This window comes from Alternaria arborescens (genome assembly GCF_004154835.1).
Source record: "Alternaria arborescens strain FERA 675 chromosome Unknown contig_8, whole genome shotgun sequence".
Lineage (NCBI taxonomy): Eukaryota > Fungi > Ascomycota > Dothideomycetes > Pleosporales > Pleosporaceae > Alternaria > Alternaria arborescens.
The window spans coordinates 1,117,737-1,133,486 of NW_021167863.1; the positions used below are offsets into that span (position 1 = coordinate 1,117,737).

The window sequence follows — 15,750 nt, forward strand, 5'->3', positions numbered from 1 at the left end:
CGCCTGCCTCGGCTATGCAAACGCCCCTTCCTGTCTACAGCAACTGGCTATAGTGCGCCAGATCAGCCCTTAGGAATTTGCACAAAGACTGACATCGGATCGGCACGTTGGTCGAGATATGATCATTGGTGTAGAGGTAATTTGTGACACTTGTCTGCATCTGCATCTCAGTGCTGTATAGCTTGGTTGTCAATCACCCCTAACATAGTAAAGGAGCTAGTGTTGGCTCTTCCTTTCAACCGTGTCAAGTGCGGGGTGGGCAGTACATGTAAGGACGCACGCAGCATGCTGGACATATGAAGCAATCGTCGCAAATCGGCCTATGACGCTTCATATCATACAATATGGCAATAGAAAAAGTCATGATACTAGGGGTAAAGAGAAGCGACGAGACTACCAACCGTCACCACTTCGCTGACAAGACGAGTAGAATTGGGAACTATGCCTTTCCATCATCAACGCCATCTTCCCACAACACAGCAAGCCTGGTACTGCAGACTATCAAGTCACTGTACTCACATATCCTTCACAAACTCTCAGTCTACCCCCTCATGTCTCTCCTTCCGACGTTCAGCATCAGAAGTCAGATTACACGTCGACTTCACTACAATCAGCCATGGCGGGACAAGATCTTGTCATAAGCACTATGTCAGGCGGTGACTCAGATCAACAGATTCGCATTATCGATGCCGCCGTCGCGGCGGGTGTCAAACGCTTCGTTCCTGATGAGTTCAGTCACGACAGCATGAACGAGCACATACAAGGGCGCATCCCAAAATATGCGGGACGAGCGAAAGTCATTGCCCATCTCCAAAAAATATTCAAAGACCATCCAGACTTCGAGTGGACTGCAATCGCAACAGGATACACGCTCGACACCCAGCTTATCAGCGGCAACATGGGTTTCGACATGGAATGGCATAGTGCTACTATACACGGTACTGGCACTGAACCATTCTCAGCCTCCAGTCTGGAAAGAGTAGGACAAATCGTCGTTCGCACCATACAACACTGGGACGAGATCAAGAACCAGTATATATACGCTGCTGGTATGATAACATCTGCCAACGAGGTTCTGAGATCTGCTGAGAAAGCGACGGGTCACGAGTTCACTGTAGGAAACTACGACGTCGAAGAGTGTATTGCCGAAGGTCAGAAGAGAATTGAGAAGGGGTACCCCGATTCTGGAATGTTTCTGCTTGAACGAAGTGTGCTGTACGACAAGACACTGGAAGCCTCGAGACCTTTCAAAGACCGGAGCGCAAACAGTATAATGGGACTTACCTCAGAGTCAGTTGAGATTGTCGTAAGCACGGCTTACCACGACTTCAAACACCATGGCAGGCCCGGATGCGGTTGTTCATCGTAACATTCACAACCCAAAGTCTCGCGCCCAGCCTTCTCACTTAAATTGCATCGCATATCGTATACCCCAGCACCCACCTCCTCCCCAAATGGTAGTGCCTTCCCAAAGCGTGTCCCCTCTTCCCGCATGATCTCTCCTTCCCCACATACCCCCTTGCCCCCCTTCTTTCCTTGAACACAAGTCTGACAGTCCTTCATACAGCACTCTCACCGATCAAAGCTATGTTGTGCATATGCCGGTTACGCCACGTCGTAGATCCCGTTCGGGACGCCTGGACCCTGTGGATCACTGGCCTCAGAATACGGGTATGAGATTCAGGAATGCGAAGTGAGCGCGCCAGTTAGACTTTCGGGAGGAGCGGAGCGCATGAGTAATTTACTGTGTGGTGGGAAGGTTTGCGGGATCATGTAAGGAACGGCGTGACTCGTGATGAGGGACGCCGAGATGCGGGGCTCAAGGGAAGACTGGGATGGGGAGGGTCGGGGCGAGGTGCTCTAACAGACCCCATGACACCATCAAGAAGGAGTGTAAGCCGACGACCGAAGTCAAAAACGTTGTCACAGTGACCCACCACCAAAAATATCACATGTTTCTCCACCTTTGCGGTGAACAGTCTCAGCTTCAACCTCGGTCCTCTTCCCGCCAGATCCACCCCATCTATCCATTCAACGACCAACTACGGTCATGAGTCCGAAAAGCCTCATCCATGTTACACAGCCTCACGCCCTACGTGTTCCATGGACGACCCTCAAAAGTCACAGCCTCAGTTTCGGGTTGCTACAGAACCTGAGACTAGACGGCAAGAATGCTGAAACACGGTATGTGCGGGAGTTGGAGTATTCTTCGTCCGGCAGTTGTGATGGGCGGAACGGAGCGGATGTGTTGTTGGGAACACGTTGTACTTTTCGTGACTGTGGTTAAGGTGTTATGGGTGGTTGGGGATGAAGTGGCAGTGCGTGTGTCTCGGTGTGGCTCGGTGCTGGGACGGTCGTGTGAGAGGATTGTAGATCTATCCTTTTGCTTTTACCCGTTGCAGATCAATTTAGTATCCGTCTTTTGATTTTCCTGCTGCTTTTCCCGCTGCTCTTCCCGCTTGAGCCTAATGGTTCTTTTCGGTTTCCAAAAAGAGCGTGTTCAGCAGTTTCGAGTATCATGCAGTGAAGTAGAAGAGGTTCAACAGTTTCGTGAATGGATATTCTCCAATGTTTTGTTGAATTGTTTGCAAATCTGCAGAAGCAAGTCTATAACTACCAAGGTCTACCTACGTGGTAAAGGGGGATATCGCTAGTGTGAGTGGGAGAAAGATGGAAAGCGATGCTACTGAAAATGCTGGATGTCGTTCCTTCGTGATATGCCCAATGCAATCGATAGAACTCGCGCGCAACGGAAACGACGCTGTAGAAATGAACGCTATAGACAAGAACGCTGGAAAGGGGTGGGAAAGACGCGAGATTAAAGTGCAAAAACGATCAAAAACGAGAACCCATACGACGCTTTTTGTACGGTGACCTTTTCATGCTACTCCGCTGTTGCAGTGACCCATCGCCGGTAACGCCCACTAAAACTTAGTTCACAATGGTTGCTTGTGAAAGAATGTCTAGGAGTCGTCTATCAGACTCACATCATGCTCGCGATCGAGTTGAGTGCTGTGGTCGTTGTTCGTATACCAACGAGCTCAGGTTCGCTAACTTGATGCGAGAGGTTTGGTGAATACTGGTGACCGGAGAAGCTCGACAAGCTTTGTAACGGCGTTGTAAACATGCCAACCACAGGTTCGTGTCTGTTGGAAGGCTCGCCGTATGTCTCACCAAACGATGTCGCTGTAGGGGTTCGGAGCGAATGCATCGTGGGCGTTGCGGAGGTTGGTGTAGGGTATGCTGTACTGCTAGGATTGCATGAGGCGTTGACTTGCGGTGTCGATGTTGGTGTCGAGGTTGGCATGGAAGACGGCCCGCTTGACATGCCGTAAGACTGGAGAGACGAGCTGCCGGGTATCGGTGTTGGTGTGGAATGACGGTGAGATGCTGAGTCTGCCTGCGGGAGGTCTTGCTTGATCGGATACGACGAGGACGTAGCTGAAGCGGATGATGCCGCGCGGACGCGTCCGGCTTGTGTCTCACGGCGGCGTTTGGGCCCATCTTTGACTTTGGGGTGTGTGTGACACTGTGTCGTTGTTAGCACCACAGAATGCGACGTACGGAATACCATCTTACCTTGTATGCATGCCGGAACCACGTCGTTCCTTTCTTCTTGTTGCTGACGAGCGCTATCCATTCACCGCAGCTTCCACAAAGCCCTTCCCATACGTCAAGATTGCCTTCCGTCCGGCGTGTGTCTTGGGGGCCCTGGAATGCCGCACCGGTGGCTGCGCTAACACCATGTGTGAAAGACTTGTCGTACCAAAAAGCGCTATTCTTGAGGACAAGCCATCTGCCGGGCTTGCATAGACCGCACCAGCCTTCTCGTTTGTTGCCATGGCCACGTACCCATCGTGGAGTGTACAAATCGCCAACAAAGCGAAGATCCTGCTCATGTGGGATGAGGTCTGGGTCCGAAGGGTTCATATCGGATTCTGGTGGGTTCAACGCTTCCTCATGCAGAGACGAGTACAGATCCGGCGGGTCTGAGAGATCTGCAAAGTGAGATGAACAGCCTCCGTGACGATCGGCATTACTTTGGAGCAGACGGAAGAGGCCCTGAGAAGGTAAAGGCCTGGGCACTTCGAGATGAAATTGCTGTTGATCTTGAGGCGTGAAGAACGGCTGACTGTTGGGATGCGATGGAGGAGTTTGTGAGTACAGCACATTTTGAGTCGGCAATCCAAAATTGTTGTAGGCACTGGGAGGGTAGGCGGGCATGGAGTGATGCGGGTTCATCCGGGGGCCGTACGGGGCGTAGCGATCCGAGACTTGTGACATGGGGCGCGAGTTGTTCGGAGTCGATGTTGGCGCTTGTCCAGTGGACCACCTCTTGAATCTGTTACTGTCAAGTGTGTATGGCGATGAGCGGATGTTGCCATGCGATGCTGGTGATGTGCGGGATCGACTCCCGCTGCGAACAACCCCGTCATACTGCGGGCGCCGTGGTGACGCAAGAGGTGATAGAAGATGACTGGCACTTTGCTCCGCTTGGTTCCATGTATCATACTCAGACGCATATGAAACTGGTTCGGACGACCCCATCTCTTCGTAAGCTGCCGATTCTGGCAGCACACCGCCTGTACTCGACATCGAGAAGGAAGACTCAGACATTCGTCGAATAGAATTTGGGTTGAACTGTGCCATATTTTCGTGTTCGTGTTGGCCCATGTTGTTGTACTGGCGTAGGTCGATTATCGGAGTGTTCTCGTCGTGTCCCATCATACCATGGCTGAAGTCGGCCACGTCCGAATCCAGAGCAGGGAAAGACTCTAGCTCTTCACATACTTTCTGACCCCATGGACCTATACTCATTAGCACTGCATCCATGCTTGCTTCGGAAGACGCTTACTTGTGTCGATGACGTTGGGAAAGTAGTTCGTTGTTGCCAGTGATTGCGGGGCATTCATAGAGCTGCTGTAGATACCACCAGTCGTAGCAGTCGGCTGCGACGTCATCATGTCTGGTCTTCCCATAAATTGCTGCTGGTCTTCTCTCCCGCCTACGGTAGGTCCGCGCGGCGCAGCATAGTACGAAGCATGGGTCTGCGGCACAGCCCACGTGGGCTGTGGTGGCGACGGTCTGGACATAGGTTGCATGCCTTGTTGTTGATGTTGATGTTGATGATGTTGCTGACTATGTTGAAGGTCTCCGTATGCATACATCGTTTGCATTCCCGGAGCAGATGAGGAATGTCCCATAGCGTACTGTCGATTAGGTGACGGGCGGTATCTATGAAGACGATTAGTCTGCGTAGGCTCTACACCATCGTGAATGCTTACTGTTGAACCGCATTGAATTCCATCTTGAGTTTCGTCCTTATATACAACGACCTTAACGATGGTCTGGAAGTAGTCTGCGTTGCAATGTGGTAAGTGACTGTTTAGGCGTTCCATATTGTTCCGAGTTGCTGAACATGATAGTGCTGGACTAGCGACGGCCAAGCCAGGATATGCTGCAGCGCAAAGGAGCAATGACAGATCGGAAAAACTTACATTGGTAACGAAAGTAGAAGGCTGCAGTCAAATGAATGTATCGAGCGATAGCGCGTGCGACTATGGCTGAGCAAATGTGGCGCCGAATGGTATGTAAGCTTCTCAAAAGAGTGTACGAGAACAAAGTTCTCAACGCAGCCAGCGCGGATGGAGCCCGCTCCAAATGAAAGAAATGTATATGAAGATAGTTGGGCAGGATCCTAAAGAGTGACGGGCCAAATAGCAGGAAAGGCGGTTGGAGGGGTTGCTAGGCTATATGATGTATACACGGGGGTTGCAACATCCGAGAAGGAATAACGAAGAGCAATGGTCTCTGTGATTGACGCAACGGAACCGCTTGGGCGCAAGTTTGAGAGAAGTGTCGCGACGCGCCTTGGCTGCAGGTGATCTGGAACGGCCACAGCAGAAGCGTTCACCCAAAAGAGAGTCTGGCGGGGATGGTGTAGCGGGTGGTGGACCGGGCGCAAGGCTGCTGGGATGCCAAAAGGCGATTAGACGCACTGTGGACGGTCGCACCAGTCGTTGTCTCCATGATCCTCTCGGCTGGCTCGGAGAGGCTCCTCAGGGCTGCGCACCAAGTGCCCCATGTTATTGAGGCCGAGCTGTTAACATGGATACTGCGCTGCCACGGCCATCGTGACCACATGCTGACAGGGAGCTGTTGGTCGATGAGTTCAGAGAAAAGGGCATCCCAACACTGGTTCCAACTCGGACTCGAGTTTCAGCGCTCGAACGGGATGGTGCATGTCGTTTATGGAAGGATGGAGTGATGGGAGAGGTTGGCCATGAGATACGCAACTTCCCGCTGTATCAACTCCACTACCAGGGTTTAACCATTCAGTTTCATCATAGCTGGAAAAGTTTTGTCTCAATCGAGAGCGAGTCTGATGGCACGGAGCAGCTGATTGGGAGGGTGGGGGGTGTATCATCGCGTGTGGCGCGTAGTTTGGTGAGGGCGGGGATGAGTCAGCATTCGCTTCCAACTGGCCCACGTCTCTTTACCGCGTCGCGACATGTCCGAAACACTCTTGACACACGTCCAGGGGAACCTGAGACCCACTCTGCTCGCAACATGTACCGCACCATCAACACATTTCTCGGTTTTTTCTGGATTGATTCGCCGACACGGACGCTCGGTTGTGTCGCGCAGCGGAGTTGTAGCCGCATTTCCACTTGACGTCGACGCTTTCAGCAATTTACTGCCCAGATGCACCGTGTTATCGCCGAATAGTGGCATCGTCAACTGCCCATGACCGAAGCGATGCCACTTCATTCCGTTCTGCTCGGCATGGTGTTATCTTTGCGGAACAGAAACACGTGCAACTCGTCAGCCGAGTGCAGTTCCATAGCACGGTGCAAGCGATGACAAGCTTCTGCACTGTCCATTGAGTCAGGATGACAACTGACAGCGGCCGATCGACAAATCACCTGCTAGTTCAGATGTTAGGACTCTTCATTTTCAGAATTCAATATTCCCATGACTTGGCGACGTTCAAAAAGAGTATCTGCCTTAACATCACGAGGCCGCGGAGCGGTTCGTAGCAATCTTGCCCTGACCCATGGACTCGCTACTTTGAATGCCTCAGTCCTGTACCACCACCAATTCCCCACATATTTGTCAACAACATATGTTTGCCACCGGAACCCGATTACCCAGGCTACCTGCAATCTTCTCATCGTTCGAAGCATGAACTCCGCAGTGCTGCCTCGGGTTCCGTGTGGCGTCTACCGAAGCGGACGATGCGCTACAAGGAAGGACCTGCAAGCACGTAAGTGATGTGGCCTGGAGGGGCATCGCGCATGATATGAACGAACTCGATTCGGAAGAACTCATCATAATAATTGATAGCTATTCCGCCAATCGAAGTAGCTGCTCGACCCCCTTGTTTACCTTTAACGCGTGCATATTTGGTGGGTACTGAACCATTCCACAGCTACTCGGTGTGACTACCATCTTTGAAGATCCGATGACCTCCAGCTGCCAGTCTGTTCTATTCGTCACATCCAATCGCAAACACCATGAAACTTGGGTGGACATACAGAATCAAGACACGATATCGCCATCACCAAACAACCTTGCAACATTGATCGTTTGCGGAACCTACACCTACCACAGCAAGGGTTACGGACGCGATATTGTGACCACATATGATCGAAGACGACGCAAACCGTGCACTGCAGATTTTGCAAGTAATAGGTTCCAAGTCTGCGAAACGATCTCACGACAGCCCCTCGTACGTCATGGTAGATACTGTTCTCGCCATGGCTCTAGATCTCGACATGTGGACCTACTATGGAGGCGCATTTCACTGGACGTGAGAACACCTGAGCAGCAAGAAGAGGAAACTACCCCTCGTCAGCTCGACCCTCAGGCATACTATACTTGGCAACCGCGAACGACAGCACAGCGTCAAGCCAGCGAACAAACTTCAGCCTCATGACGTGTCATTCATTAACTCAAGACATCCAACAACTGCCCCGAACCCAGCCGCTCATCTTCAGCCCTAACAGCCCTAACACCCAAAATCCTGGGATCGACATTTTACGACGAGGGTAATCCATGTTACCAAGACACTGGTTTTGACAGGCCATCGCTGGCGGGAGCGGGACGCGCGGACAATAGCCACGGCACTAGTTATAGTAAGAGATTTGGAAACTCAATTCTACTATAAACCTACTTCACTACTAGACGCGATCGGAAACTAGGAGAAGACTGTGCGGCGGGATTTGCGACGCGACTTGGGCATATAGAATGCGTCGGGCGAAAATGTGGGAGCGTGATTATTGTTAGCAGCCGAGGTAATCGAAGGGGTGAAAAAGGGCGGGTACAATGTGCTGTCTCAAATTCGTGGTAGGTATCCAGGGTGATCGAGTAGTTGAATCGTGATATGCATTACATCTACGACAGCCTCATCTGGGCGCAGTCTTCCATCGACTCCTGAGCAACAACACCCAAACCAAGATAAATATCTGTCCATCAATTTTCAACATCCTCCGACCCACCTAGAGTTTGCCAATCTTGATCTCACACTCCCCACTCACAGTATCGAAACTCAAGCTACTATCTCCTTCTCCTTTCTTCGCTTCAACATGGTTCTTCCCTGGCTCATCATTCTCTCCTAAAAGTTCCAAATCCTTGCCTTGCAAATGCAGCGCGCCACTCAAACTCGTGCCATCAACAACCCCCGACCATTCTGGCGGATACGTCACATCCAAGCCCCCAGACGTACTCTTATGCGTGCTGACTAGACCAGACATGGCTACGTTCTTCGCCTTGTACGGCGAGCGCAATGTCAGAGTTGTCTGTCCCGAGTGTGTAGAAGTGTAAATCTCAGACTGATAATCTCCGGATTTGAAAGGCAGGATATCAGCTGTGACTAGACCGGCTACAGAGTTGAATTCCGTGCGGGAACCGTGGATAAAAGTGCCATCGACGGAGCCGACGGTGGTGTTGATGTAGGTTTGGTAGTCGCGGTCGGGGATGTGTTTGCGCTTGAAGTCTGTTCGAATGCTTCCAGATAGCGAGTCTACCATGAAGATGGCTGGGTTCGTGGAGCCTGAAGCCGCAGCTTGGGGCTCAATGTCGATGTTCACGGATCCACTTTTCGTCTTAACGGAGAGGAGGTCAGACAGTGCGTATTTCCCGCTTATGGATCCGGAGATGGTTTGTAAGTATGTTTGGCGAGAGGAAAAGTCTACAGCGTCGAGGGTACCGGTAGTGGTGGAGATGGATGTTGTGTCTTTGACAGTGAAGTTTGCGCCGGGGTGGATCTGCATACCCATGTGTGTGGTTGCGACTTTGAAGTTTGATAGTGAGGCGCCTGGGGCCATGTAGATTACTACCGACATGCCGAGACAGGCGGTGCCGGGGCGTACGCCGTCGAAGCCGTCAGGGAAGGTGGGATCACCGATGGTTATGCCGGTTGAGCTGGATGCGTATGCGACGCTGTTGACGTCGACTGATGATGATACAGCGTAGGACATTTTTACCTGTATGGTACCAGCTGCCTGCTCTGGGGGTGCTTGCGCGACGTGTATCCAGCCGGCTACCCGTTTGTATGAACCGTCTAGCTGATGCACTGCTTCTTGGATATTGAGCTCGCTCGCCTTACTGAAGTCGTGGTGCTCGGTTCGAACATTATATTGCTTTCCACATTTTGCTGGCCATCGGATGGGGAAAGATTGCTTGGGTGCTGCTTGCGCCGCGGCAGACGGCGATGGCCATGGGACGGCGATGAGGCTTGGCTTGTCGGAGTCGTCATCGATGAATCCTTCTGGGTGAGCGGCATCGCCTTGTGCGGACTGTGCCGACGATGGGGCGGTAGTCACAGTAGCCTTGGTACGGGTATCAGTACAAATCTCTTTTCTCCGCAGCATTCAACTAACTTGTTTGTCCCTCCGAACAGATACTGCTGCGACCATGAGGGCCAGCATCGCCGACACAAGCATCATCGCAAGTATCGTTCCAGCCACCTTCAGCCATGTCTTCTTGAGGCATTGCTGCCTTAGGCTTCTTCCTCTGTACTGCTCTTCTTTGAACCTCGCATCTCTTGCTTCTCGCCCATCAAAGGAGAGCAGCCTTGCGCCTTCTTCGCCACTCAATCGACTTGAGATGAGGCCAGGCGTTGTAGCTTCAAGATAGCTAGGTGGAGGCCTCTCGTTGTCGGTCTCCTGGTTGATAAAAGCCTCTAGAAGCGGCGTCGAGCGATCGTTGTACGGTGTCGGCTCAATGATAATCTGAGGCCTCAAAGACCGACTGTTCGCTGTCGCTGTATCGATGTACATGTTGGGCATTTTAGCTTCGTAATAGGGTATAATAAAAGAGTGAGTAAATAAAGATTGTAATGGGCGCACGCGCAAAGAATGGACCAAGCCAGGGTATCAAGAATGTACAATGAGAGCAAGAGGATGTGGAGGTCAAGAAAGAGGCCAGGCAGACATGTCCTAAGTAATCATCCCAAGCTCAGGCATCGAAGCTTGATCTGCGACTCCAAGGGCTGGGCCGACGAGTGCGATGCTACACATTTGTTTCGGTGGTGGAAACGCTGCATGTTTGATGTCGGCTTGGCGGTGGTTAGTGGAGGCGAACGGCTATCAATTCCGTTGTTTGCGCTTTTGTTCCGCAGAGAAGTTTCGATCCGATTTATGACTGTTGATCACTCATTGATGGTATCTAAACATATACTCGATCGAAACAGCAAAAGAATGCGTTGCGGATAGTGGTCACTTGGAGCGTGAGGAGGAAAAGTCGTGGCTGGTGCCGTTGGATGCGACGTCGGACGATGCGGGCGCTAGGCTAGGGGCTTGCACTGTCGATCAGGCACCCCAGGGCTGGAACCTCGCAGTGCCTCGGTACGCATATATGGTAATACGTAGAAGTGAGAATATGCGAGCGGAGTCAACCCGTTTAAACCCATAGGTAAGAGCATATTTCTGCTGAGATGAATCTAGATGGCTCTGAGTATGAGGCATACGATTCCAAGGACGAGTCCTGACCTCCAGCTTGTCAGCTGCCATGTGGAACCGTGTGTTTTCTTGTATATGGTTAAAATGTGTCAGAATTCATACGCTGAACAAGCTTTCTAGCAGAATTGCGACGCTGAAGTTGCTGCTTTGTGGTCGTTGTGTGGCAGTAGTGAAGGGAAAAGAGAGCAGGTGACATGGGAGCGGACCCCCGAGAGTGGGTGGGGCTTGGCGGTTGACGTAGCGAATTGTCGCATAGCGGGCGGGTCCTTTCCAAGTCAAAGTCAACGTCAACATGGCAGCGCTGCAGAAGTTATCGCAACTGTCGCAGCCACACTGTGTGCTTCTCGCCGTACAATATGCCACCGAATCCAATATCCTAGCGTTACGGGCGCTGACAGCACTCCGAGACGGCGATCTGCCGCTCGAGCTTACCCTGAGCATCATCCTCAACTACCTCCCGGAAGAGAGCGACCCCTCGTCGTATCATGACTTTCTGCATGACCTGGCGACTGGATCGCGGTATCCTGGGGAAACTCCCGCTGCATCCCTCGACATATCCGCGGTCGAACAACTCTCCAATTCGCGGGCGAAGAAGAGAAGGCACGCGCTGCATCTCCCGCCTGTAGTGCATCCCCTCTACGCAGACGAGGGCGAGCTCGACTTGTTCAGCCACTTTCTCATACACCGCGCCCACCGCATCGACGCGCAGACGGGCCTGCTGGATCTCGTCCCCCAGCTCGTGGTTCCCTTTCTGGGCCATTCCGAATACCTACGCACATGGTTCATATCCACCGTCCTCCCGCTTCTGCGCCTCAGTTACGAATACTACCCGCAATCGTCCGCTACCACGCTTGACGAATTCGCCTCGCTCAAAGGACGACGTGCTATCGATCACCAACTCTCACACGTTCGAAACGCAAACGATGCCCAGATACACAATGCAGCACGGGACCTGAAGGGCGTCGTTGCCCCATGGCTATGTGGAGCCAACGATCGCAAGAGGCGGCGAATTACACGCGAAGGTCGGAGAGCGTCAATTGCGCAGGACCAAGCACACGAGCCAGACGATTGGGATTGTCTGTTCCAGTGGCTGCTACATGCCTCAAAGGACCACCTGCCACTCGTTGCTTCAGCCATCGCCGACTGGGACGGCCCAGAGGATATGGACCTGGGTGGCTATGAAGAAGGACGGGACTTTGTCGACGACGACCAACAGCGACGATTGGAGATGAAATATGCACGAACAGCTCTGGCGTGCCTCTACCTGGTCGACAAGAGCGATGTTGCATCACTGCAAACGGCGCATTCGCTCTTGTCGAGGATATGTACCCTTCTCAACTACGAGCCGCCTCCAGACCTTAGTATCGGCGTGGGGCAATTGCCCTCGTACGACCTAAAGGATCCTCTGCTGCAAGACTCGACGACTGTTCTACTTAGGGAGGATCGTTTGTTGGACAGAGATAACGTCATTACACAACCTGGCGCTGAAGCATTCCGCGTCCTTGAGCTAATTATTTTCTCCTCTTGTGTTCTGTCAACTTTGCAGCAACCAGTATCCATTCGAGAGGTTGCTAAAATGTCACTACGCGACGACTACTCGGAGCAACTATCGTTGCTACAAAAGATACTCCATACACTGAACAGCGGCTCCAAGAAAGACAGCGAACAGTGGGCCACTATTCGTTCCAAGTTGTTGTGGCTATGGAACTGGGGTACTGACAACCACGACGAAGATCGCCAAGCCCAGGGTATCTTTGGTTTGCTAGAGCGAAAGGCTTTGGAAACGGAGATACTAAAAGCGCTTCTGGAGAGCAATCATTTCTCTCTCGCGATAGATCTGTACATGAAGCCAGCATTCGGGCAGCAGCCGCTTCTTTCGTCCGATGTCGAACAGGTCGTACTCGCATCAGCCATGCACCACTACGACAATGCGAGCAACGGTAACCGCAACAGGGGTGGCATGAAGCGTGCCGCCGATATCATCAACGCATTTGTCCCTCACTTTTCCTCGTCGTCGCGGTTCCGACGGTTTCAAGCCTTGCTCACAGCGACGCATGCCATGTCATTCTATTCACTCATACTCCAGCATGGTGTACCTTTCCAGCCGGTCAACATTCGAGTGAGCCCTAATCCACTGTCGCTGGTGCGTAAGCTGCTATCACAAAATAGCGGTAGTTATACCAAGCTAGACGACTTGGTATCTATCGGGCAGAACCTAGTAGTTGCAATGCCGTCGACTATCATGGAAGAAGAAGCAGAGAGCATACCGATGGATCCCACATCGATTGAACGGAAGAAAGCTGCCGCGGAGCGACGAGTGATCGGAATGGCCATCGAAGCAGCACTAGAAGAAGATGACTTTGAGACTGCTTACTCATATGTCGTCAACCGACTAACCCCTTCGACCCCATCTCCAACGCCACCAACGTCGTCAAATTTCTTCTCATTCGGATCTGCAGATGCCGAAGACCATGAAGACGAGGCAGAAGATGTTGCGTGGCGGGCTGCTCTGCGCGCTGGCCGACACGATACGTCTCTCGCTTCATCAAACTCCTGGTCACAAGCTGGTAATGCAGCACGCCCAGACTTGAGAAGATTAGAACAGCGCATGGAGCTACTCTCGCAGGCCCTGCTGCTTGCCCCGCCCAATCGCCTTGAAGAAGTACTAGGAGTATGGCAACAATGCGAAGCCGAGATGATGCACCTCCTGGCACAAGAGACCGAAGCAGAAGAGCGCTTCAACGATGCAGCCGACCGCAAACTCCCCGGCGCCTTCGACATGGACACCATTACCGTACAGCCGCGCCGTGAAGTCGGTCGCGGCGCTGTGGAAGAAGCACCCATGGGTCTCTTTGACGTAGCGCGTGGGGCTGCTGCAGCGTTCTCCAAAACGGCATTTCCACTGAGGGGTAGTGCTCAAGTTGCAACTTCTACAGGATCTGCAGGGCCGGGCTCGGGAAGGGTTAGTATGGATGGGAGCGAGAATGGTAGTATGGATGGAGGTGAGAGGGTCAGGAGGAGGGACATGGTGGCCAATGTTGCTACTGGGGCGCTTGCGTCTGGTTTGGGTTGGATGTTGGGAGCAAAGCCAGTCAATGAATAGGGTGGTGCGTGGTATGCAGAATAAGCAGGTACCTGGCGTTGAAGGAGTGCAATGCTGGAGGGCTTTTATCATACCCAACTTCATGAATGCTTTGGTTCCAATAGACATCGTTCGTTGACTAGATATTGTGGCGTGTGAATGTTTTGACGATCAGTATCCTCATGTGGTAGGTATATGCAATGCTTCCATGCATGCACCCGTTCCGTATATCGGTCTCAAGTGCATCGTTACTTTGACGCGCAGCATTCACTTAGTTATGATGATGGCCACTGGTAAGTAGCGAGAACTTTGCAATTGCCTTGACCCGACTCTCCGTCACAGTCGTCACTAACTCACTGCGGCCGTACGAAAAAGCGTTTTTGATGAGATGCATACACTTCAGCATCCATTCGTCATTACGCTAGTGGCACACATTGCTTGACCTTGTTGTCACCCCAGCCGCACCTTCCCACGAGTACAGCAATCACACCGGGTCAGCCTTTGGGGGATTCAGGCTCTCCTCAAGGTTCGCAACTACCAGAATTAGATCGCGATTGCCTCGGCCTCGCTTACGTAGACGTCAGTTCTTCGTGTTTGCGTCAGACAAGCACACACCTTGCAAAGTCCATCCGTTTGCTGTGCACAATTAGCCTCGGATCCGAGTTACTGTAGCCTCTTCTTTCCACCTAACCCAGTCCCTCACTTCTCTTTCTCAACAACGGGAGGCAATCACTCACTCCCCCGAATCAGCTACCACGGACCAACCTCACGCTTTCTTCTTCCTCCATCCTTCAAGCTCAAACAATCATGCTCACAATGATTCTGGCCTTCATCGGCATTATCGCAGCCTTTGGCGCTGCCATGCCTACTTCCCCAGCCTTCTCCACCACCGTCGATATTGCCAATACCAACATCAACCGCGATGTCAACCCTAACCCCGACACCTTCTGGCAGGTCCGCGTCCAAACATTCACCGAAGACCTCTGTCACGGTGCTTATACGTTCCTTTGGCTCGACCCTAATGTCTGCATCGATTTCAATGCTGATGTCAAGAGCTTGAGAGTTGTGGGTCATGATGGGCCTGTCAAATATAATTCTCGTGAGTCCCTTATTCTCACGTCTTTGCTGTTGCGAATTCACGGCCTTGCCTCAGATTCCATGTTATGAGGATGAGCAGGATGTTTAGATTGATGTATTGTGAGTCAGGGAAAGCTGACATTGGAATAGTCAATGTTTACACCTCGCTCGGCTGCCAAACTGGTCCCACTGTCCAGCCTGTTTTGAGTCGCAAATGTTACCAGAAAGGAGGATATCCGTCCATCAAGTTGAGGACGTAAGATCGCTAGGTAATCAATTCACTACCACACAATCCTACTACCATCAATTTCCGGCGACGTTACGTTGGACATGAATGCTAAGCAACATAGTGCGATTCTCATAAAGAGGCCGAATCTGAGTCTTTCGGGTCATAATCCGTTTGCGCACATGGTGAACGTGGAAACGATATAGAAAGTCATCAGTAATACGCTGAGACCTCAAGCAAGAAAGCAAAAGTTGATTTGATTGTGGTTGCTTCATGAAGGGCATCAGCTTGATAGCGCGTTTATCACAAAGTACGAATGCAATGAAGCATTGGGGAATTCACCAAAAAAACACTTCGAGAATATGACATGTGATATGCGATTGCCGATGCTTCCTATCTAC

At 51.8% G+C, this 15,750-nt stretch overlaps 5 protein-coding genes across 5 annotated transcripts; 3 read left to right on the plus strand and 2 right to left on the minus strand.

Annotated features, from left to right (window-relative positions):
- Positions 1-344: 344 nt before the first annotated feature.
- AA0111_g4638 (hypothetical protein) lies at positions 345-1,369 on the plus strand (the record flags this gene model as incomplete). The annotated part of the gene is made up of 2 exons (XM_028650663.1): positions 345-374; positions 431-1,369. The coding sequence occupies 2 exons, from the start codon at positions 345-347 to the stop codon at positions 1,367-1,369; spliced, it is 969 nt and encodes a 322-aa protein (XP_028508049.1).
- A 1,614-nt stretch (positions 1,370-2,983) lies between these two features.
- AA0111_g4639 (hypothetical protein) lies at positions 2,984-5,308 on the minus strand (the record flags this gene model as incomplete). The annotated part of the gene is made up of 4 exons (XM_028650664.1): positions 2,984-3,529; positions 3,580-4,808; positions 4,856-5,235; positions 5,286-5,308. The coding sequence occupies 4 exons, from the start codon at positions 5,306-5,308 to the stop codon at positions 2,984-2,986; spliced, it is 2,178 nt and encodes a 725-aa protein (XP_028508048.1).
- Positions 5,309-8,501: 3,193 nt separating this feature from the next.
- AA0111_g4640 (hypothetical protein) lies at positions 8,502-10,283 on the minus strand (the record flags this gene model as incomplete). The annotated part of the gene is made up of 2 exons (XM_028650666.1): positions 8,502-9,833; positions 9,885-10,283. 2 exons carry the CDS (start codon positions 10,281-10,283, stop codon positions 8,502-8,504), a joined length of 1,731 nt encoding a protein of 576 aa, XP_028507806.1.
- A 973-nt stretch (positions 10,284-11,256) lies between these two features.
- On the plus strand, positions 11,257-14,067 carry AA0111_g4641 (hypothetical protein; the record flags this gene model as incomplete). Its single annotated transcript, XM_028650667.1, has 1 exon — positions 11,257-14,067. The coding sequence occupies one exon, from the start codon at positions 11,257-11,259 to the stop codon at positions 14,065-14,067; it is 2,811 nt and encodes a 936-aa protein (XP_028507807.1).
- A 795-nt stretch (positions 14,068-14,862) lies between these two features.
- Positions 14,863-15,383, plus strand: AA0111_g4642 (hypothetical protein; the record flags this gene model as incomplete). The annotated part of the gene is made up of 2 exons (XM_028650668.1): positions 14,863-15,145; positions 15,274-15,383. 2 exons carry the CDS (start codon positions 14,863-14,865, stop codon positions 15,381-15,383), a joined length of 393 nt encoding a protein of 130 aa, XP_028507808.1.
- Positions 15,384-15,750: the final 367 nt, after the last annotated feature.